At 36.9% G+C, this 24,168-nt stretch overlaps 2 protein-coding genes across 3 annotated transcripts; one reads left to right on the top strand and one right to left on the bottom strand.

Moving 5' to 3' along the window:
- The first annotated feature begins 268 nt into the window (after nucleotides 1–268).
- CDKN2AIPNL (CDKN2A interacting protein N-terminal like) lies at nucleotides 269–3,988 on the top strand. 2 transcript variants are annotated; one of them, XR_014024944.1, is made up of 4 exons: nucleotides 269–599; nucleotides 1,757–1,785; nucleotides 2,221–2,319; nucleotides 3,512–3,988. XR_014024944.1 is itself a non-coding variant. In XM_081316322.1 (3 exons), the coding sequence occupies exons 1-3, from the start codon at nucleotides 388–390 to the stop codon at nucleotides 3,528–3,530; spliced, it is 330 nt and encodes a 109-aa protein (XP_081172448.1). In that variant the 5' UTR covers nucleotides 322–387; the 3' UTR covers nucleotides 3,531–3,987. The 2 variants fall into 2 exon arrangements, 1 of the variants encoding a protein (XP_081172448.1); XM_081316322.1 differs by lacking the exon at nucleotides 1,757–1,785 and having other exon boundaries at nucleotides 322–599; nucleotides 3,512–3,987.
- A 5,299-nt stretch (nucleotides 3,989–9,287) lies between these two features.
- Nucleotides 9,288–22,943, bottom strand: UBE2B (ubiquitin conjugating enzyme E2 B). Its single transcript, XM_081318028.1, has 6 exons — nucleotides 22,769–22,943; nucleotides 18,307–18,387; nucleotides 17,886–17,911; nucleotides 13,709–13,798; nucleotides 10,128–10,216; nucleotides 9,288–9,840 (listed from the first exon to the last, which is right to left on the bottom strand). The coding sequence occupies exons 1-6, from the start codon at nucleotides 22,810–22,812 to the stop codon at nucleotides 9,712–9,714; spliced, it is 459 nt and encodes a 152-aa protein (XP_081174154.1). The 5' UTR covers nucleotides 22,813–22,943; the 3' UTR covers nucleotides 9,288–9,711.
- Between the last annotated feature and the right edge of the window lie 1,225 nt (nucleotides 22,944–24,168).

Here is a 24,168-nt window from a genome sequence, read left to right as displayed (position 1 = left end):
CCTGGACTGCAACATTCCAGACGGTAGCAACACACAGGTACAACCCCCCCCCCCCGGGATTCTTTGCTGCCATCTAGTGGTCGTCTGGGTTTTAGTAGCCCTAATTGCAGTCGCCCAACATCCTCCGCGGAACCCGCCACTCCATAAATGCCAGTCTGCGACCAGGGACACAGAGATGACTCACAGAGACGGGGCATCTCTGCGCATGCGGATTAGTTGCGCAGCCAAGTACGCCAGACCCTTGGAATTAAGGCTCCAGGACCGGAGTAAGAGCAGTGGAGATTCACGGCTAGAGCGGCAAAGGTGGCCTTTTGCTTTCTCGCCGAACGGCTGCCCCGTTTAAGGCGTCAGTTCCGATTCCTGGTGGGCAGGCTAAAGGAGGGAAGGATGGTAAGAGGGGACAGCGAGGTCGTGGCCGAGCCCGAATTCCCTGAACAGTTCCGTTCCTACTCGGAGAACGAAAAACACTGGCAGGCGCGGCGCGCCTTCATCCTGCGCAACGCCCCTCTGGAGGGCGGGGAGGCGGCCACTCCGATGCGTCTGGACCAGCTGCTCTCCCTCTCGATGGTTTGGGCCAATCATCTCTTCCTGGGATGCAGGTACCGCCTCCTTGTCTCTTCGCTCGCAAGGCCTCCAGATGGTTTGGGCCGCAGAGCCCGGCCGGCTCGCGCCCAGCCGGGAAAGATAGAAATTGCCGTCCAATGCACCAGGGAAACGTTAGACTGGGGGAAGGAGTGGGCAGGGAGTAGGCGGCCAGCCGTTTTTTTCATTTGACGCATGCGCCGGGATTGCCCGGTATTTTCTTACCGCCCATTTTTTTTACAGATTACGTCATAGTAAGAGAAGCCGCCTCCTTTATATTTGCAGGTTTGAGAGCTGCTTCACCTCTCGCAGTTAAAGAGAAATAAGCCTATACTTACATAAAATACAGCCACACCACAATCCTGGTTTTCTTTCTAGAATCTAGAGGGGGAAAAGGACAATTATGTATGTAGATGTTGAAATAAGAGAGTAGCATGACAGGATTTCTTGAAGTTGTTTGCTCTGAATGCAGACAAAAGTTGATATGCTGTCTAAAAATTGTGCGTACTTCCTGTCATTCAATGATGATTAACTGTCTGATAAGGGATTGTTCCCTGTAAACTGTATTTCCCAGCATATTGGAATAATGGACTATAAGGTAAGGGTAAAGGTTCCCCCACACATGCGTGCTAGTCGTTTCCAACTCTAGGGGCCGGTGCTCATCTCCGTTTCAAAGCCGAAGAGCCAGCGCTTGTCCGAGGACGTCTCCGTGGTCATGTGGCCGGCCTGGCTAGACGCCAAAGGCGCACGGAACGCTGTTACCTTCCCACCGTAGGGGTCCCTATTTTTCTACTTGCATTTTTACGTGCTTTCGAACTGCTAGGTTGGCAGAAGCTGGGACGAGTAACAGGCGCTCACTCTGTTACGCGGCACTCGGGATTCGACCCGCCAAACTGCCGACCTTCTGATCGACAAGCTCAGCGTCCTAACCCACTGAGCCACCCTATGTCACCATAAAGGAATCATCATGCTGTTGTACAAAAATGGGAAAATACTATTTCAAGATAGGCAACCCACTTATTTTAAGTATTTTGTTCTCATTCTTCGGCCAGCAAGTGTCTTGGGTTAACTTACGTAAGGTCATTAAGAGCAATAGTATGCTATTAAAACATTAAGACTATTTTAAAAGGTGACAATGATGGCATTTTACCACTTCTTTTTCTCCTATTCACAGGTCAGTTTGTTCAGAGGAACTAGAGGCAGGTGATGAAAATTTTGATAGAAGTTCACCTTGCTGGGTTTTTTATCTTCTACTTTTTTAAAGAAACAGGTGTTTAAAATCTGTTTTAGAAACAGTAATCTGAACGTTTATGAGCTTTTGATATTTGCTATAGGGTTGCTTTCCAAATTTCATTTATGCCTTGTTCTTAGAAACAAAGCACAGAATTTTTATTAAATATGTTTGGAAACTTGGTACCTAAAATCAAGGTAACTTCAATATTGTACTTAGCCTGTATTTTGCTTAATTTTGTTCCTAACTTTTATAATTAAGCTGGCCTAAAGCATCCCAATTTTTCTTAACTTTATGGATGCTGTTTATAAAATTGAAAGGATTGAACTTTGTTGATAGCAAATGTGAATTGTGGGAACAATAGAAGAGTATTAGATACCTTGTAAACTTTTGGTTTCTTCATACAGCTATAACAAAGATCTATTGGAGAAGGTGATAGAAATGGCAAACGGAATTGAAGTTGAAGATGTGCCACATTTCACAACTCGGGATGAATTACTCAAAAGGTGAAGATTATTCAAGATTTTGGCCTCCTTTAGGAAAACCTTTCTTGCGGCAATTTTACATGTATAATCATATTTGATTACATAACCCATGGATTCTATTTTCTGGAAAGCTGAAACTGCTTAAATGTATGCGTCAGAACAACTCTTCCCCCATCCCCCCACCCCTAATATTCCTCTCTAGTGCAGCGTCCTATATTCCTTGAAAAACAACTCTTCTTTGGGTGACCTTTTATAGCATTAGGGAATATATCTCAGAGCAGGTTGAGAAAAATTGGATGTAATGACTTGTATAAAAATATAAATTTTCTGCTAAACAAGCAACACTAGATATAATTCTTTATCTTATATTTTCTTAAATCTGCTGGCATATAAATTAAACTTTTATTGCTTCAGTAGAAAGCTTACTGTATATGCTCAACTTTAGAGAAAAGCAGTATTCTCTATAATGGATTGGGCTTCTACAATCTGTAATAGCTCCTTCTGTCTTTAAGCCTAGTTAGTGTAACTTTCTAAATCTGTTCTAATAGATTGTTCTTTTATGATTGGTTAAAAATATCAAAAATTATATAATATGGGTATTCCTAATACACGGCCTTGTCATTTGTATTACAACATCAATATTACTTTTATAGTAAGGGCACTTTTACATTGAATGTCTGTTAAGGGCTCGTTCATGAGCCATAATAATTTCAGCAAAAAACAGCCAAAGTGAAAAGCTAGTAAGTGATGTGTAATTCAGGTTTTTAAGCTATGCCAAGATTTTAAATTTATTATTGCACACCTTTCAAATGGCTGGGTAAACATGATGCTTCTGTTAATACATACAGTAGTCTTCACCATGCCACTATGTATTCATAACTGGCCCAACAAAGGTATACTAATTATAGCTTGTGGAATGCAGCATTAAGTTTTCCCTGGCTGCCATGCGTTTAAATGTTTATATGAATCAATACTTAATCTGCAGTTATTTGTTTAATTATTTAGCAAATAATTAAATTTGTGATTAGTGCTTAAGTAAAGTCTTCGGTGGTTTGGTGTAATAATGCTTTTAAAACTTAGGTTTTGTGTAGGATTTCTAATAACTAAGGCTCTTTATATAATACTTGAATAAACTAAACATTACAAATGATTGAACTTCAGATATCTGTGACTGCAATATACTTAATGGGCTTCTACTGTGCATTTTTTTTAGAATCAATACTAGTGCCTAGGAGAGAAGAAACGTCAGGCTTTTGCTCTACTACACAATCTGTTTATATTGAAAACTGATCTGGATACTTCAAACATCACTTCTGAGATGCATTTTAGATTAGACTGTTTTTATACTGGATGCTTAGAGATTATGTACAGATTTTGATTTATATATATATATGCATATATATATATATAAAATCAGATTAAGAGTGAAGAAAAGAAGACAAGTACTTATGTTTATTTATCATTAGATACTCTCCCCCCCCCAAAAAAAAACCACCAACCTTTCAGAAAGCAGGTTTAAATCGGATATGGTGACACTTCCTAAGGTACCAGTTATATGGTATGAATACAGAAGTAACAAAATCCCACAAAAAATAGATGGGAATAATAAAAACAAATGTACAGTCATGAAAAATTGCTGGATGTAGGAAATAAATGTTTTTTTAAAAAACAAAACATTGTGTTGCCTATTTTTTACTACATACTGTATGCCTTGTACAGGCAGTGCCTCGCTGTTCTTCTTTGGGCTTGGAATTTTTTTTTTAATCCCATTTATATCCCGCCTTTCTCCGAAGACTCAGGGCGGCTTACAATTTAAAGCACAAATCAATGTGCTTAGCAATAAGTAGGCTTGGACCTGGTTAGTTCTTAGATAGGTGACACATTGAAATTCGTCAGCTCTATAGACCAAAAAACCAAACTGGAAGAAGGAAATGGCAAACCATTTTCATATTGGGCACCATTTGCAAAAAATTATCTGCCTTTGGACTGGATGGTAGTTGTGGCTTCTACTTTGGAACTCCTTGTCTTCAGAGTTTTTAGTGTCCCCGTCCTTCATATTTCATAAACCATTAAATATTATTCAACCAATAAGGATTGAATATTTCTGGTGGCTTTTTTGTAATTGTAATTACAATCTTTTGGTTGTTTATTCTATATTTTACTATGTTGTGTACTGCCCAAAATTTCTGGATTGAAGGTTACAAAAACTAAAAACTAAAATGGTAACAGAAAATGACATGGTCTTCTCTGTGACATTAATCAGAGTTCAGCTATACTTAAAGACACTACCTCTTACATAACCCTTTTCAGTATTAAGGCTTTAACCATAAGAAAGTTTCTTGAATTCTCCATGAGTTTTGAATTATATATAACTGTATTCTGAACTCTTGGACTTCAAAGATATCTCTTGTTGAGTATTAGAACATTCCAAGAACCAGTAGTAGTATTAAGCTGACTTGATTTTGTAAAAGGGCAGTACATTTTACCTTAAATTGATTCAGTGAATATAAAGTACTGCCCTAATCTGAATTTAAGAAAAGTACTGGCATACAAGGCAAAAGGAGTCTAATGTTGCAACTAATGATCAGCTTCTTTTTTCATATTTCGGGTCTTGCCTTGTTCTTCCTGGAGATACGGTAATTATTTAGTATAACTAACACGAAAATAACTTAGAAAGTTTCCCACTCAAACATCTCTACCATTGTGGGGTGGGAGAAATTCAGTTTTGGATGCACATTCTCCTTTTCTGCAGAAATTTTCTGCAGCATTTATCCTGATTTTGGGGCTCTGGCATATCTATATATACAACAATATTATTTATGTGAGGGATTACTCTATCCCTACTGTTTTGACACCTGGAAGTTGAACATTACATGTTTTTAGTATCTGAAAGCTGCAGTTGGTAGGGATGATGATGCAAAAATGACCAATATTTTTCCCTTGGCCTTTGGAAAAAGATTGGGGATTTTCTTTTTAAAATCTATTTTACACTTAATAGTAAGCCTTATGCTACAAAACGGCTGGGAACTATGCAACAATTTTTAGCAACTACGATATGGTCAGACTTGGCTTAAGGGTTGAAAAAAGGGAAGACGGATTCATAAAGCCCCCTGAAAGTTGCCCACCCCAATCTTAAGTATTCTTTCTATTGCAACTATAGCAAGGAAAACAGCTAAACGTGTTTAAAAAGACCTAGGAAAGGGAAGCAAGTTTTTCTCCCTTGGTGTAGACCTCTGGACTCCTTAGAGGTTCCAACCACAAAATTGTTCCTATGGTAGGCCTGCTCTGCTTATTAATCAACATTTTGCTGGAGTTGGAGATGCGACTGAATTGCATGTGATTTCATAGGAACGTAAAAGCTTTGTTGGATTAAACCCAAGGTTGATTAGTCCAGAAATTTGTTTTCAGTAGGTCAGCCAGATACTTCTGGGAAGCCTACAAGCAGGCATATATGCTCCCCTCCCCTTCTTGGCTGCTAGCAAGTGGTATTTCCTTTAACCATGACAGCTGACAGCTGATAGATATTTCATGAATTTACTTTTTCTCCTTATCTAGCCATCTAAGCTCAAGGTCTTTGAAATGAGTGCCCTTTTTTCTGGTTTGAAAGAACTGCCAGTATGTTTGATGAACCTGACCTAGAGTGGTCTGGGTGAGCACTACTTCTGTTGAAGACAAATGAGAATGATGGCAGTTCATTGGCATCACTAGAAGTGATGTTAGTGCACAATTGCAATCCACTGCATGGTGTATATTTAGAAAGGGTGGGACAGACAAAACCTTTTTCCAGGAATGCAGTATGGTGGTATTGGGCCTGCTATCATTAGAGGCCTAAAATTTTCAACATCTTACATTTAGGAATAGGTAATTATATTGTACATTACAATACCTATTAGAGAATGTCGACATATTTAACCACTGCAGAGTCATCAGATTACACAAACGCAACTTCTGTGTTATTTTATCATTGTTACAAAAGTACATTCTAACTGCCTTTGAGTTCTTTCGATATCTGTAATAGAAACTGGATTTCCATCTGGTGGATCTGGAGACACTGAATCTCCCTTTCCTTCATTATACAGCTGCAAACCTGAAATATTTCTAGGGCATGTATACAGAAAAAAGCCAGCCCATCTAGATTTTTCAGTAATTAGCTGTTATGTTGTCTATTTAAACATGAACCTTCTCCATTTGAGAATAGCATTTTTGCATAGAGGTATTCCTCTAAAATGAATACAGCTTGTTTTTTCCCTTCATCACTTGCTTTCAACTCACTAACCCAGTTTATTACAATGAAGGGAAGTCCATGCCTATTTTTCTGTTTAGCTTACTCTTTCCTTTACGTAATTCTGATGAAAGATTGGCTAGGCATATTGCTGGTTCTCTGTTCTGAGATAACTTGGAATCATTTAATGCTATTCATAATACTGCAGTTCTGTGATCTACAATCTGATCTGAGCTTCACATAAATCCTATTAATACAGAAAAAAAGTTCTAGTTAAACAGTTCAGTGTACTATGTCATGTCTTTACTGAACACTCTGAACTAACATTCACTGATCTTGCTGGAAAACATTTAGCAGTAATAACTTCAACTGAATGTTTTCTATACCTGTTGATCAATCATGCATTCAGTATGTTGTGTTTATTAACAGAAAAGCTACTTCTATTAAGGAACTGCTTTCATTGATATTTTTAGACTGTCTTTACATGAACTGGTTGCTTCAGGTGATGCTACATCATTTCAGTTAGATTAAGGTAAGAGCTTTGAGTCAGCCATTTCAAAATTAACAATTCAATTGGCTTGTTTTATTTCTGTGTGTTTTAACTGCATTGTCATACTATATAACTCACATTAAAGTTTCAGCTCCCAGACATTTTCCAGTAGAATCCACTGGTACAATCCAGACTCCACTACTCCCTCAACAATTGCCAGACACCTGAGGCTGAAAATCAGCTCCAAATCATGATATGCTTCTCTGTTCTATTTCAGTATTATCAGATATCTCTAGTAACAAGCCAGACTGGGGAAAGAGCAATTCTCTCTGGGCATGGGTTAATAAGATTTATTAGGAATAACAATGCAGTGATAATACAGAACTTTGACCAATACGTTTGTTTTCAAATATAAAATAATTTAGAAGCAGTTTATATTCTGGCTTTCTTCCTTCAGTGTAAAATAAGTGTAAAATAAGGAGGAAGACAATCTTTATGAGAAGGCAGACCATTCTGTCACTGGATTTTGTTTACATAATTCTTATTAATCTGATTGATGTGGGAAACCTATTAAAATGTTTTTTTTTTACAAATGTTACTCATTAATAATCCAAAGTTCCACTTTCATCTTGTCTAACCTCAAAATCTTGTTCAATTGGTACACTAAGTTGTGCAAGTAGTTTTGGGCAAATTTTCATTTTGATTTTTGGAGAACAGCAATTTCCTTGTTACTCCCCCCACAAACTGTTGTAGATCAGTGTTTTTTTTTAATGTGGACTCATGAAAACTGACATCAAACATGGCCTGCAGATCCTTTGCTTTTATCATAGATTTATGACCTCCAGGAGTTCTGTATTCTCCTGAATGATTTGTTGGATAATTACTAGGAAGAGGTAGCAATGCTATTACATTTTCTCCAGTTGTACATCATATCTAACTGTAGATTTTAATTGGAGGCCCAAATCTTTGGTTATGGTTTTGTGGCCTAGCCCAGGTTCAGGAGCACCAGCACTTTTTCTGAGTCTGCAGCAACACCTGACTGAGGCATGATTTATTTTCATAAACCTGTGCTATGATGAGCAAACTCCAATGTTAACAATAATCACAGTTGCGTTTGTTATAACAGAGGGCTCCTCAAACTCATACCTGTGACTGGAATTTCTGACAGGACTTAGCCTCTTACGAGAGCTTATTTTCTTGAGGCTTTTTCAAGAGGGGAAAAGTTGATTCAGTATGTTCAATAAAGACATGACAGACTCCACTGTTCGGACTGGATTTGGATTTTTGCAATTCATTCAGTAAGCATATTCAGTTGCTATTTCTCTTTCATTTACCAAACCTGAGCCTTAAATGACCTACTATGCCTGTTAATAAGGTTGTTATAGTAACATGTAGTCTGATATCAGTACATGACTACTATTTATATAAATGTAATATGAGCTTAACCACAACAAAGAATCACATGTGCACAGCAGTTAAGGAAAATGAATTAGCTCTTTGAACAAATAGCTGCAATGATCCAACAGGAATAGACTTGCACCTCAAGTCTTGTCTATGTTTAAAACAGGAGTGGGCAATTTTCCTGTGGTCAAGGGATTAATGTTTTTGAGTCTGGGTTTGAGGTAACTGTTGGGTATTCTTTGCAGTTCAACTGCAAAATGGTTATTTAAAGGGAGACTACTGTAGCTTTAAAATGGGAAAAACTGATTTGTCAAGAAGCCATATTCAAAAAGCCTTCAAGAGCACTGCAATTCAAATAGATTTTCTTCAGTGATCACGTTCACAGAATTACCAAGGACAGCTTCTCAGCCTTTTGGCTAACATCAAGTGTAGAATTACCACGTAAGGGTAGAAGAATAGTAACAGAACAAAAACTCAGCACAGAAGACTTGCATAGCCAAGGCATGGGTACAAATTATTCGAAAACCCAGGAAGGTAAAAGTTTTGGGGCTATAATGTCCACAATTCATTGCTACTATATATACACTGCTCTGGCACTTTAGTGTTAAGTCCCTAGTGAGCAGTAATTTGTTTCTTCATGTTCAGAGCTATTTGCACTTTATTTAATGGCACTGGGCAAGTTTTTACAAAAATGTTCACTTCGGAGAGCAACCCGGGTGCAATTTACAAGTCCGATGTAAGACCTGTAAGGTCTCTTATGTTAGTTTGCCATACAGGACTGGTGAAAAATGGCTGTGCAGAATGCTTCTAAAAAAAAGCATATAAAAATTAATCAACTTTAAAATCTGTGTCAAAAATAGAATAGTGACCAAAATGTCTTGCACTGAGGTTATGTATTTCAGCTTTACATGAAATATTATATATATAAAACTCTCTTAAGTGATTTGTCCAATTTAAAAATCTAAAGAATTCAAAAATAAGGCATTCAATATTTTGAAAAAAGTACAGATTTACAAAATATGTATATTCTGTCATGAAAACTTCACACCAACATTATACACTTTGAAAAAAATACAAACAGGATATATTACAAATTTATGTAGCAATAACTTAGGTCATAACATGCAATAAAAAGTACATTAATCAAAGTACACAAGCTTTTAAAGTTTTGAAACTGAAGAGCATTTGTGAATGCATCTGTATGCAAGTCAAACGTGGCACTTGAGTTCTGGTAGCATTTCCTATCGCAAGTTAAATTGTACATGATGATTATGGGGTGTCTGTTAATGAAAGTCCTTTCTTATGAATCATTCCAACTTTGTTCAACAATAGCTGAAACTCGTTTTTCATATTCACGTTTGTTCTCCTGATAAAGCTGTGCAGCCTGACTGTTGGCAGGACTATTAGGATTGGGTTCATCAAGCAGTGACTGAAGGCAGAGGAAGCAAAAAAACATGAAAAATAGTAATCAGCATTAAAAGGATAATGACAAAATAAACAGAAACAATGCAACACTGGACAGAAATTATAGCTAGAGTGATGTTACAAATACTTCATGTAGTGTTAAGTTCAACACAACAATCTTTTTTGACAAATGTAGTCATACACTAACTAGCTTAATCAAACAATTCAATATAGCCTACACCTGAAGATTAAACAGCAAGCTAGCACTTCTATATCAAGTTTGAAGAAAGTATTCATTATTATTTAAATTACCTGAATTGAAGTTAAAATAGATGAGACATCGTATGTTGGACTCCAACGATTTTGGAGGATATCTAAACATATGCTTCCATCCGCATATACTAAAACAGAAGATGTTAGAATTATGTAATTGGTTTCAGATTGTTAATTTGCATTCAAGGATCATCTAAAAAAACATGATGCACACTGTCTGATTCCTCTGTAATTGGGAAAAGAATATCCCTCCATAATTTTAGTGTTACATCCAAAATAGGTTTCCTAGGTTTCTTTTTGCTAGTCAGGAAAAAAATCATAAAGCAATAATGGCTACTGATTTTGATGGGAAAAAATGAAGAATGCAATCTCAGTTAGTTATTCTCCGATTTAACTGTTTCCAAAGGAGCTAAGTATTTCAACACCATGCAGAAAGTTTAAATTATTTTGATATTTTATTAAGGTAGGTCAATAATATATTCCTTCCAAGGCTTAATATTTTAATACAAATTTAATTGAACAGTTCAGAAAACTCTGCAGAGGTTCATAAGATTTATTGCCAAAAAATAAGCATCTGAAAATGTATAACATATTTCTCAGAAGAGACTTTAAGTACAACTCATATAAAAAAGTCATTATATTTATTTAGATACCATAACTTATTTAATTATAGTATTTATTACTCACAAAGGAAGAAAACCCATATTTTATAAACTAATGGACCCATATAAAGGTTACTATTATACTATTACTATTGGTTAAGATTCGGAATTCGGAAAAAATTAAGGGGATACAAGTTGGAGATCAGGATTACAGATTGAGAGCATTTGCAGATGATCTGGTTGTTACAGTGACCCAGCCAGAGAACTCTGTTGTGGACCTGATGGAGATAATAACACAATATGGGAAGGTTTCTGGATTTAAAGTAAATATACAGAAAACTAAAATTTTGGCTAGAAATATGACAGTTTCGCAGAAGGCTCTCTTAGAAGGATTAACTGGATTTGAGATTGTTAAAAGGGTTAAATATTTGGGGGTGATTTTGTCGCCCTCTAATACAAAGCTATATAAAAATAATTATGAAAAGTTATGGGGGAAAATTCAAAAAGAACTGGAGAGTTGGGAAAAATTGCAATTGTCTTTGTTGGGACGGATCGCAGCAGTGAAAATGAATGTCCTGCCCAAATTTTTATTCTTATTTCAAATGATACCGATTCTTAAGAAAGATTCTAACTTGGAGGAATGGCAGCGTGGTATCAATAAATTTGTGTGGGCAGGGAAAAAGCCACGAGTTAAACTTAAGATTATGCAGGATACTCGTGAGAGAGGTGGCCTTAAAATGCCTAATTTTAAATTATATTATGAAGCTGCTGCACTAGTAGGAATAAGTGATTGGATTAATTTGACACAATCGAGGTTATTAAATCTTGAGGGCCATGATCTGTTGTTTGGCTGGCATGCATATTTGTTGTATGATAAGAAGGTAGATACTGTGTTTAGGATGCATATTTTAAGACAGGCATTGCTGAGAGTTTGGAAGAAGTATAGACATAAGTTAAGCAGCAAGATACCATTGTGGGCAATCCCAAAACACGCAATAGAAAATATACATGCTGGTTTCAAACATGATGAGACTACTTACAAGGAAATTTTAAGTTTGGAAAGGAATATTTGGTGCTTGAAATCATATAGTTTCTTGCGAGAAGAGAAGGTTGTTCAGACTTGGTTTCAATATATTCAGTTACAGGCCAGGTGGAAAGAAGACCAAAAAAATGGATTTGCAACGACTGATGAAAATTTGATAAAGCAAATTAGAAATCAAGGACCAGCACATATTAAACGGATATATCTTGCATTGATAGAGATCGATTCAGAAACAGAGCTTGTTAAGGATTGTATGATAAAATGGGCCCAAAACATTCAGGAAGTTATTACAATGGACACGTGGGAAAAGATCTGGGTGAGGAATGTAAAATTCACTCAAGCTCAAAGTTTAAGAGAGAACTTTTACAAAATGTTTTATAGATGGCATCTAGATCCTAAAAAGCTTGCAAGTATGTATCCGAATTATCAGCCTAAATGTTGGAGGTGTGGTGATGAAGAGGCAACATATTTTCACATATGGTGGACATGTAAAAAGGTCAAGGCTTTTTGGATAAAAGTCTGGTGGAATATGCAGAAGATTTTTAAACGGAGGATAAAGTTTTGTCCGCAATTTTTTTTGTTGGGAATAATTGTTGACGCTACAGTTGTGGACTCTAAGTTGATGCTGAATTTAGTTACGGCAGCAAGACTTTTGATAGGTCAATATTGGAAGAAAGAGGAACTGCCGACTATACAAGAGTGGATTTTAAAGGTTTCCGACTTGGCAGAGATGGCGAAGATTTCGGCCTATTTGAAAGATTACTCGCAAGAACATTATATTATGGAATGGAGAAAATGGATTGAGTTTATCCAGAATAAGTATAGGGTCAAGAAGTTTTATCTAGCATTTGAATAAGTCTTCTTTCGTTTTCTTTTTTCTTTTTTTATTTTGTCTTCTATATATATTTAATAATGCTAAGTTTTGTTTGATCCTATATAAGTTAGAGAGTGATGGATTTTAGAATTTATAGTTGTTAGTATATGGTTGTTTATGATTGCCTTTTTATATATATATACCTTGTATTTAGCTCTGGGAAGTCCGGGGGGGGGAGGGGGGTTAGGGGGAGGTGGGGGGGGAGGAGGGAGGGGGGGAGGGGGGGGAAGGGGGGAGGTAGGGAGGGGAGGTAGGGAGGGGGAAGGGGGTTTTTTAAAGGAAAACTGTATTTTTAAAACTTTTCAATAAAAAAAAAAAAAAAAAAAAAAAAAGGTTATTTTCCAAATTTTGGACTTTTGCAATGATTAGTAGTTTAATATATGAGATTCAGGACCCAGAGATTTCTAAAATTAAAACAAAGGTAAGTTGTGGTTTATTGTAGATTAAGGTTTATTTTTATTTATGGTAACGGAATGGGAGATGGCGATTACTGTAGTCTAATGCATCTCCTTACAACAGAAAAATATCTGACACACCTATCGTATAATTCCTTTATGGTTCCATACAAACAGGAGCTTTTAATTTCTCTCCCAGTGGAAACATACTCTTTTAAACAATCTGAAGGTTAATAGTTTCTTTCTGCATCTTCTTATCTGCCTATTTTAAAACATTTTTATATTACAACTCATATTAAATTTCACTGCAGTATATAGTAATAAGAATAATAGTAATATATTCTTCCATCATTGTTTGAATTAATACATTGCAAAGTACCTTTAAAAAAGGCTTAGCTAAGGCAATAAAGGAAAATATAAATAAGTCTGATTATATGCAGTCCCTTGGTATTTTGACAAATGACTGAATTACTGCTTCTAGTTAACTCCCTACAATGACTTTAAGAAAATAAGAATTGACCATCTTAATTTCTTAATTTTGTGATTATTCTTTTGATCTAAACATTTAATATTGTATTGTATTATCACTGGCAGATTGCGACGAATTTCTGGGCTAACCAATTGTCATAAGCCTATCTTCAACATACAGAAATAGAACATTGCTGAATATATGATTACACAGAAGATTTTTATTATTGCATACTTACCATTGGGATGAAACATCTTTGATAAAAACCTAACTGTTGGTGGTTTATTTGGGTATTCTTCTGAAAATTCTATTATTAGTTTAAAGGTTCCTGTGTGAAAAAGGTAAGCGATAAGGAAGTGTGGTAGGGATTAGGAAATAAATATATATGTAATTTCTTTTAAAAAGTGAAATAATAATAGCTTTATATAATGCATTCCTATGTCATCTTATTTAAATATTTTGAAACAGTATGGTCACAGTAAACCAATTGAAAATATATTTTTTCATTTTTTTTTCAAAAACAGGATGTACCATTGCAAAAACAAGAGTTCGATAAAGCATTTATTTTTATTTCAAATGTGAGTAAAACACTAAAATGCAAATAGAAGTAACATCAACTTCCTCTAGCAACCCATATAAAAGACTATGGACAGGACCTAAAACGGATTAAAAATTCAACTATCAACTATTGTGAGGGAAATGCTGTAGATCACTAGAATATCACTACAACTGAAGAAACCAAACACAAAAGTAGAATTCAAGATAATATATGACTAGCCAGTTCAGAAGAAAAAAATGTAAATACTCCATTTGTAATAGTTATTAATTCCTCTGCTAAACTAAATGTTATGGCTTCTTTACATATTATGCATTTCCTGTACCAAAAAAAACTGCTTTGCATTAGAAAATTCAAGATTTTCTGTGCTTCTCTCCCTCCTTCTCATACACGCAAACACAGAAAATAAAGAGATACAAACAACCTACACCTGAATTTCATAGCCCTCTCTGGTAAGGAGACAGGTAATTCAACTAGATGAAAAAATTCTACTTTTATTGTAAGGTTACATTAACAGAATCTTGTTAAGTCTCAGCATACAAGCTTCCTGTCACCACATTTAAGCAGCCTAATCAATTAGGGCTGATCCTTCCTAAGTTTCTTTCTCTGATTGTTAAGTCACTGGGGAGGGGGCTCCTGTCTCAACTGTCTGATTGTTTTTTGGGTAGCACACCTAGCCCCCCCCTTGTTCCCCAAGATGATCCATGCATTCCATTACACATACAATACTTTCCTTTTTTAAAAAAATAATAATTTTATTAAGCATTACAATTAAAAGATAAAAACTAAAAAAGGTAAACAAAAGAAAGCTAGAAAATGCAGAAAAAAAGAATATAGTAAAGAAAAAGAAAATAGATTTCCCCCTCATCCCAACAAGTATGAACAATTTTGGTAATTTATTGCCTTTTCTCAAAATGCAACAAATGATCTCTTTTTCCCATAACTCTTTAAAATGAATCCTTAAAATTATGCAGTCCTAGTCAGCAAAAGTCCATTAAAGGTTACCAGAGTTAACAGAATATCTATTTTAACTTTGATCAAATAAATCAAGTTTATATTCCTCCCTTTTATTTCTAACAAAGTTGATTTTTTTAATAATTCAAAACAACAGCATTTTCCTGTAGGAACAATTCCTATAATTTCAAAATCTTTATTTCAAACCTATAGAAGTGGGATCGTTAGTCTATTTGTAACTTTTCCAAATCATCATTTCTAATCCCTCTTTTGCTGCTTATTGCAAAAAAGGGGTTTTTTTAGTCCTTAAATTTGTATTATTATTATTTTTGCTAAGAATTGAAGGAAACACACCTGGTTTTATAAAATAAACTTGTCAGTCTAAATTTTCTAATAGTTAAGAAGCAATTTCCAAAAATGATTAAGAAATGAAGTTTGGTAAACCTTATGTCCATATAGGCTACATTAGAGCTGTGAGCTTAGTTGAAATCCCTTAACTTTCAGCTGCTCAACCTATGAATTGACCATAAAAATCTAAGCTCCTGCAGTGCAAGTGGGCGATCTCATAATCTCTCATTTTTCTGGATTTTGCTGGCTAGAGTTCACCATCTGGCTGTAAATCTCCACCACAATGCCATCCCTGCTCCTTCATGAACAATCTAGTTCACCATGAATCCTCACCAGAAGCCACTTACATGGTATTCTTTTCAACAGAAATTTATTGGCAGGGAAAAGAGCTTAATACATATTGTATAGATGCACAGAAATAAATCTTCAACTTTTATACAGAAGGAATAAAAATATTTGTAATGCAAAATTCTTCCACAGCATAAAACGTAATAGGGACTCATTCTTTCGAGACAAGGGGATTGTAAAATGTATTGACTAAGGCAGGGGTGTCAAACTCCTGCCCCACGGGCTGGACGCATCACCCAGAAGCCACGCCCACCCCATTGCCAGCAATGGCAAAACTGTCCCAATACGTTGCACAATGTTGCGAGTTTGACATGTCTGGACTAAGGGTTTCTGGAATGCAAGCCCCGGTATATCCACAGAAGTAAATACCACCAAGTTCCAAAGGACTATTTCATTACTGTTGTTTTAAGGCTCAGGAATATATTAATTTAATCAATGAAAGTTTATTTCACAACAATTTGAAATTCCACTTTTGGAGTTTTATTTGTAATCCAAAAATAATCCTTCAAAGAAAACTGATAAATGTGTGGACAGTTTTAGAAGGCGTTATTATATTCAATACTGTTGCTATAAAAAGGTAATAGGATCTATATGCTATGGCAGAAAAGGAAGCATGTCATCCATGAGAGTGTTGAACTCCCCCACTTTAAAAAAATAAAATTAAAAAAATAACAGCTGCATATAGAAATCTCAGGCAAAGTTGGCTTGTGAATAGCCATTTGCCTTTTTCAGGGAGCTGAATAAGAATAGTTTCCAGGAAGGGAAGATTCACAATATTATTCTGCTCCTTTCAAATACAACAGAAGCCAATGCCAAATAAATCTGATCCAAAAACTTTTGTGGATCTATCAGACTTATAATGCATCCATTCCCATATTCTAGTATAAATATAGAATATTAACATAAAACAGTTCCAATCATTAAACTGAAACTTTATAGCCTATATTTGTTACTTAAAAATACATCCTCATCAATTATAAGACTCTCACATATATACATATCCTTTAACAAATTTTGAATTATATACAAGCATATTTCTAACTGTATTAAAGCTGTAAAGGCTGTACAACACTTTGGCTTCAATTGAAAAGAATTGCAGAATGCGAGTATAGCATCTGTTGGTGAGTCTTTAAAGCAGGATTGATCCTGGAAACAGATGCATCTGCGTTAATGAAGCAGTGGCAACTTTTCAGAACAAAATCTAAAGTATTGCGCAACCTTAAAAACATGTCTTCAAGACATAACAATTAAACCTGAGAAGTGGTTGGCTACAGTATACTGTATGTCTGTCATTGCCATAATAGCCTCATATTTTACTGTGGTTGGACAATGTATTACTGATAAAACCCAGGGTATTATTGACAAAGGAATACTGCATGAAAGATAAAGTGGCCTTTCAACCCCACTGCTTACTGAAGACACTAAACATTTAGGACACAAAAGCTTGGTCTAATGTTTTGATATGTTACTGTCTTGCAGTCATTTTTCTCAAAATCCAGTTGAATCAATGACCTCAGATTTAGTAAGGTCTTAAAGAGTGCCTCTCACAGGTGAGAACCAAAGAGTGGCTCTAGTAGTATATAGGAATTTGATCATGGTGAAGAGTGTTTTTTTTTCTGACTATAGGGAAGCAATGGTTGTTTTTAAGATTTCGATGTGGGTGAATTCATTTTTAGAATTATCAAGTCTGAGAGCTAATGCAATTAATTATAAATAATCCCATGTGAACCACATACTTGAGCAGTGTTTTTTTTTTAAATCTAACTTACTGCAGATTTTGAGTTTTACTCATTTATTTACCAGCTTATTTATCCTGCCTAGTTCCAGAGATCTCTTGCTGGCTGACATCCAGATGACAAAAATAGATAATAAGAGGGGAGGGGGGAATCCATATTGGGGTTCTTAAATGTACAAATGTTTCCTGTAGAAGTGTTTATTTTTTGTAAAAATATATTTTAGCTTTTTTTGTTGCATGTGCCAAATAGATTGGTATATTTAATTTCCAATTACTGATATTATTTGCCAACAGATGTTTTCTGAACAATTCTTTTTGTCACTGAGAAGCAAATGATTGCATGCTATATAGACAAGCTATCGGTTACTGTTTCTTACATATTATTTTTCAGGATCTGCTTCAGGTATCAGATGCAGGAAATACTATATAGGCTAATGAAACTAAAACTCAAAAAAAAAGTTTAAAGAAACCTACCATCTTCAAAGGGAGTACCTTCAGGCCTGAAAAGAGAAACAAGATTACTATAAATGACAAAAATAAAACTCACATTTATAACTAATCTGCTGCAATTAGGTATTCTATAAATATTTAGAATATATAATTGCAGATAAATATAATTTTCTAGTACCTCAGGTCATCTATTTTCCAGAGTCCTACTTGCATTTATTATTTGAGGCAAAAGAAACACCAAATGGGATTTGCTTACAAATGTTCAACATTATGAGACAGGAGTAGCCTTGCTATGATGCCACGTTTATACTTACAATTATTAAGAACATTTTATTTTGAAAACTATGGAAATACTTTTATCAATACATGTTGTATAGTCTTATTATCTAGCATTTATATCATCTTCACAGAGAATTACCTAATATATATTGACTTTTTTACTTACCCAAAAATTACTGCATTCCATTGCATTATATTGTTTTCAGATGGCGCACCACTGACCCCAACAGGTGGATCTTCTTGTAATCTTCCAATAAACAAAATATAATAAGCAAAAATATAAAACCTGACAGTGTGCAAACATTAATTATGCAGCCTGAAAGTATTCAGAATCATATTGTTCAAATACTTTACTACTTAACTCGAAAAAATTACTGACCTGCTTAAGAAAAATATAAAATATAAAAGCATTCTCTCCAATTTAAAAGATATTGGTCAGAATGTTCCTACCATGAACAGAATTTTATAGAAAAGGATGAATCCAGTTCTCGGAGATAATTGATATTACAGGTAGTTCTTTAAACCACAATTTAGGCTGGAATCTTCAGTTGTTGAGTACAGCGGCCATTAAGCAAGACATCATGTGACCATTTCACTCAAACACAACAATCCTGGCTGTCTCACTTGTGGTTGTTAAATGATCATGCAAATCATTTAAGTGGAGCACAGCAGTGGGGGCGGCCCTAGAAGGCCTGGTGCAGCTACAGGGCTCAGCAGTGCACAGAAAACTGCCTAAGGTCCAGCCCTTCTCCCCACACATTACAGACTTGGGAGGCCTCAACCAGTTGCAACTGCTCCCACTTACCTTTGCATTTTTCTGCAGCTGCTCACTGGTGTGTCCAGCCAATATGGGGTACAGCCTTCCTTTATTCTAGTGAGCATTTGGCGATTTTTTTCTTTAAAAAAAATCATATGATTTGGAGGAGCTCTTTCTAGGTTTCTGAATGATCGTGAGAATGGCACCTGCTTGCAGAATGATCCGAGTGGTTTTTATAGGAAGGCCACACTTCACATCAATTGCATATGCCTGTGAACAGCTGCAGAAAAACTAAAGCTAACTGAAGCAATTTCCATGCACTGCTGGTCCTGTCACTGGTTGAGGCTTCCTGGACATGATGGAATGGGGAGCAGGTCCAGGTGTCCAAGGCTGCAGCAGCTTTGCAGATGCTGATGGGCCAGGTGGGCAGCTGAGATAGGGGCAAGAGAAAGGCAGATGGGGAGTTGCAGAGTCCCTGCAGTCAGTTGTAAGGATGGGTGGACTGCCAAGTGCCCAAATTTTCATCACAGGAGTGCAGGAATGCTGCAACAGCCTTAACTTTGGGTACAGGTTGTAAGCCCCTTTGTTCAGCACTGTCATATTTTCAAATGGCCACTGAACGAACTGAATGAAGTGAGGACTATCTGTACTTTTCCATATAGTTACCTCCATGTATTAGGTATTGATTGTATCTCTCCAAAGAGGGGATATTAATTTTATCTATCTGAAGCACCAATTAATTAGTACAGATTGGAAACCTTTAAGTCCTTTGTTTGAATCCAAATAGTAAACAAACAATACCAGTTTATTTTGGTTGGTGAAAAAGCCTGATTCTGATGCGCTGTCCCATTCCACTCAATCATCTCTACGAGGTATTCCATCTCTCCAAAATACCCATATATTTTGTCTATCCTAACCATGAAGCATCTTAATTTTTTACATCATTCAATCACTCAAACTGAATTATCAACAGGCCATCCGTTAGAGGAAAGTTAAAAAGTACTAAGTTCTATTATGTGGCAAATGTTTCCTCTATAACAGGGGTGTCAAACTGCCGGCCTCTGGGCCGGATGCATCACCAGGAAACCGCGCCCACCCCATTATCAGCAATGGAGAAAAAGCTCCGATACGTTGCGCGATGTCACATGATGTCACGAATTTGACATGTCTGCTCTATAATTTTACTGCATGAAACTTTCCTTATCCTTTCAAACCACTCAGTTACTGTAATATGCAAATGTCTTTACTGTAGCATTGTGGCATTTATATAGCATTATTCTCATTTATTTACATTTAAGAGTAGAGTTCACATCCTTTTATACAGATTAAAAGAGCTGTATCTAAAACAAAGCTATAGTCATATACTGCTGTTTCTTGGAAAGAAAATATTTGCAATACAGTGATAATGAGCATAAGAGGAAATTAACAACATGATCCTGCTAATCTATACTTCTTTGCCCTTTAAAACTACTCTGAACTTTATACAGCTCTGATTTTCAGGCATGCTCAGTTCAATGCATTAATGTCAACAACACAGGCTACCCAAAGCCTTGGCTGGATAGCAAAAGAATTTGACCCTCTGCTCTATGATAGCAAGTTTGCACACTAATATCACACCAAATTATTAATTGCCACGTGCATTTCAGAGATAATTTTGGTTATTAAAGTTTCATTAACACCATGCTGTGAAAAGCTTTTAGATTTTGAATTCTAAATGGGGATTTGATATGTGAAAACTGTCAGCTGAAGGTCACAGAATACATAAATGCTATTTACTACCTCGTTTAAATTCATAAACTTTCTCCCATTAATAAGTCTTCTGAGCCTAGTACAGAAGCTTTCTGACAAGAAATCACCTCCAGGGCCACTATACCAACCTAGCTATCTAGAAGGAACAGTAGAATAAATGAATTCCATTTTGAGATACCTGCTTCTCATTTAATATTTAGTATGGATTTTTAAATCTTTGCTAGATACCACAAATGAAGCATATTTTGCATTCAGTGCTAAATCCAAGCAGTCCTCTAATGCCTGAAGTGCAATTTAAATCCTAACCAAATACCAGGGTTGAACTGCTCTACATATATGCAAATATGTGCAGATTATCAACTATAGCATCCATTCTGAAACATCTACACTTATAAAAATAACTTTTTTTCTCTTGCCATTCCACCTATACTAATTTCAGTCTAAATGAATGTTGGACATCCTATAGCTGTGCCGATTTTCTAGTTAACATTGCATGGGAGCAGCTGTAATATTAATATAGTGATATACACATTATCCAAATGTTCAGTTTATGAGCAGTTGTTTAATTAGGAATTTAGGCTTTATTGGTGAACTTTATTGGCTATGCCAGGAAAGACATTTTGGACAGTGTTCTTAACAGCTTGCTTGAGAAAAGGGAATGGTCATATTTCTGCCAACTAGCAATAACAAGCTCAGATGCCTCCAGATGTCACTAAAACCTAAGAGGCAAAGAAGATAGAAGGAAGCAACCTAAGCAAACACGGAAGTACAAGCTCCCCCTTCCATAAAGAAAATTAAATAGCTTCCTTGTGTGAGAGTTACTCTACAGTACTTGGAATGTTTATTGTATTTGCTTCAGCAGAACTGGCTTTTTCACAAGTATTTAATCAAAAAAGTATTTTCAGAAAAATTCAGAGAAAATAGCAAATCACAGGTTCATAGACTATTTTTCTTCCATCCACATTTCCCATTTTTCCCTCTCAATTATAGAATTCATTAGCCAGCCTTTCCCAGATTTTACATGCCTGAAATAAAAACTGTGCACAATTCGCTCTGTATATGTATTAAAGGACAAAGTGAAGTAAATTCCAGATATACCTTAACGAATACTTAAGGGATTAAAAGATTCAACACACTGACTAAAGAAGAGGATCCTACTTTCGACTCCAGGGTTTCCACACCTGAGATTCAGCAATGCTTGTTATTATTTTTTGAATCAATTACACAGTATTGGTAAAATGCTTTGTAATCAGTGGACAGAAAGCATACCAAATAAACATTTGAAGCCACAATGAAGACTGTATTTCACACAAATTATGGCCCATCAACCAGAAACCAGTAAGTAATCGACAAACGTGTTGGCTTTTTTTTTTATCAAGTTTGCGGCTTTCATGAAAGGCTTCTAATCTTCTTCTCTTTAGAAAGAGAAAGAAACATGCTTTCGTTTCCCCAGGTAGTTCAGTACTTGGCAGAAACGAGGAGAGAAATCAGCAGCTTTTTAAAGCAAAGCTTCTGGCCACCATTTCCAAGGAATAGTTAAAAGAAACCTGGCACTTGCTTTCGCTCTCAACTACATAGGCGTCCCAGTCAAGCTGTTACTACGTGGTCAACTCAGTCCATTTTAATCCGGCTCACTTTATTTACAAAATATGCATTAGACCCGAAGCTTTCACAGTCTAATGGGAGGTTCTTTTGTTGGGAGGATTAAAACCAAAAACCAAAAACCCACACACATCAAATAATCTGATCGTTTAAATCTCGTTTCTCAAATAATCCTTCTTAAATTTTAGCATCCTCATTGTTTGCTTCCCTACCGCGGGACGACTAAAGCCCAGGAGAGTGGAAATAGTTTCTTACAAAGGAGGGCAATACTTTGCCTCCCAGTTTTTGAGCAGAAGAAATCCAGATTTCCTCTTCGCTTCTTTTCTCTACCAAAGGCCCATACTCGTCGCCGCCTGGAAGGGCAAAGAGTAGTTAGGTTCCAGCAAGGGACCCCAAGAAAGATATTCCCTTCCCCAAGAAAAAAAAAGGGGGGAGGGTGTCAATCCCAGCTCAAGCACTTATAAAGAAAAGGGTTCTAGCCCTGGAAAGAGCGATCCGGAGACATATAGGCAGCATTTACCTCTTGAAATCCCTCATTAGCCTCCGCCTGGCTGGAGTGGACATGGTCTTCTCGCCCCGATGATCAAGGACTCCCGGTCGCCCCCTCCCACAAGAGCCTCGGCACTCTTCCTACCGCAGCTGCCCCGCTCCTCGCGTTGGTTCACAAACAACTCTGCAATGGCGTCTCCCTCCGCCGGTGGGAGGAGGGAAAGAAGCCACCCTTCGCGACTCTACCACTGTGCCCGCTTGCGGAGGAGAGACCTAGAACGCCTTAGGAATGTACCACCGCGCCAGGGTGAAAAGGGGAGTGCCTCTTTCTCCGAAAACCCGGCGGTAGCTTTCTCTCTCTTTTGCCCGAGGGGGACGCGGTTGGCGCGCGCGACGTTTTGCTGATTTCACTTGTAACGCATGCTGACCGGATAACCCTTTGATTTCAAGATTGGGTCTATTATTCAGGTTTCTATATTAGCCACAGGTCCCTGGTCGTAAGTTGTGGAGGCGAGGTGTAAGCCTTATGAAGAATTTAATTATAAACAAGTCTTTATGGTGTCTTAAGGAATTTATTACCGCATGAAAAACTGGTCGGTTCTGAAGATGCCACACCATTATTTTTGCCGCCAAGCGTAACCAGCAACTGAACTTATAGGTACGGGACTCTGTGTGTATGTGTGTATAGCGACCTTGCCCAGCAAAGGAGTGCTTTTCTTGCCATAATCTTCTAATCTTTTTTTTTAGATACCGTATATCCATTCTACGATGACATCGGGGTTGCTTGGGTAAGGGAAACAATGATGCCCTGAAAACTGATGGATAATGAAAAATTCTTGTGCTCTCTGTCCACTTCGTTTACTGCAAAATAAAAATAGTTAAGCGGATTCACATAATCTGAGAAGCAAGTATACTTCTGCAGCTGAAGAGAGGCGCAGATATACGTGAAAGAGCATAGGGGGGAAAAAACAATTAGCAGAATGCCTAGTTGTAGCCACGGAAATACCGCAAGCTTTCTATTTCTGAGCCGCTGCTGTGCGATGAGACCCGACTGCCTAAATGCGCTCGAAATGAAGTGGATTAAAAAAAAACCCAATGCAGCATATTGCCTATTAATTTAGAAATAGTTTGACGCAGGTAACTACCGCGCAGCTGAAAACCACCCGCCCCTGGAACTTTTCGATCATCTGATATGTACAGGCGTTACATATAAAGACAAAAAAATGAGCTTTTTCCGGGCTGGGGGCAGTTGGCATTGTCTGGGTGCCTCCAGACTTAACTTTTTGCCGATTCGCGGGACTTTCGTGTAACCGCGGCTTTGCAGAAACCCCGTTAGGCGGGGTAGCACATCGTGTTCCACCTGGGAGCTGACGTCACCCAGGACCTTGCCTTGCCCGAAATCCATCGAACGCCATGACGTCGTCCCTGGCT

Source organism: Vipera berus, assembly GCF_964194415.1.
Source record: "Vipera berus genome assembly, chromosome: 2".
NCBI classification, from domain to species: Eukaryota; Metazoa; Chordata; class Lepidosauria; order Squamata; family Viperidae; genus Vipera; species Vipera berus.
This window is presented reverse-complemented; position numbering and strand designations above follow the sequence as displayed.

Bases quoted from the DNA above. Each gene is read 5' to 3' on its own strand.
- CDKN2AIPNL (XM_081316322.1), top strand. From the start codon at position 388: ATGGTAAGAGGGGACAGCGAGGTCGTGGCCGAGCCCGAATTCCCTGAA. The intron at 600-2,220 runs GTACCGCCTCCT...TTCTTCATACAG, and splicing joins CATCTCTTCCTGGGATGCAG to CTATAACAAAGATCTATTGG.
- UBE2B (XM_081318028.1), bottom strand. From the start codon at position 22,812: ATGTCCACTCCAGCCAGGCGGAGGCTAATGAGGGATTTCAAGAG. The intron at 18,388-22,768 runs GTAAATGCTGCC...GTTTATTGGAAG, and splicing joins CTAATGAGGGATTTCAAGAG to ATTACAAGAAGATCCACCTG. The intron at 13,799-17,885 runs GTAGGTTTCTTT...TTTTTCACACAG, and splicing joins AGGTACTCCCTTTGAAGATG to GAACCTTTAAACTAATAATA.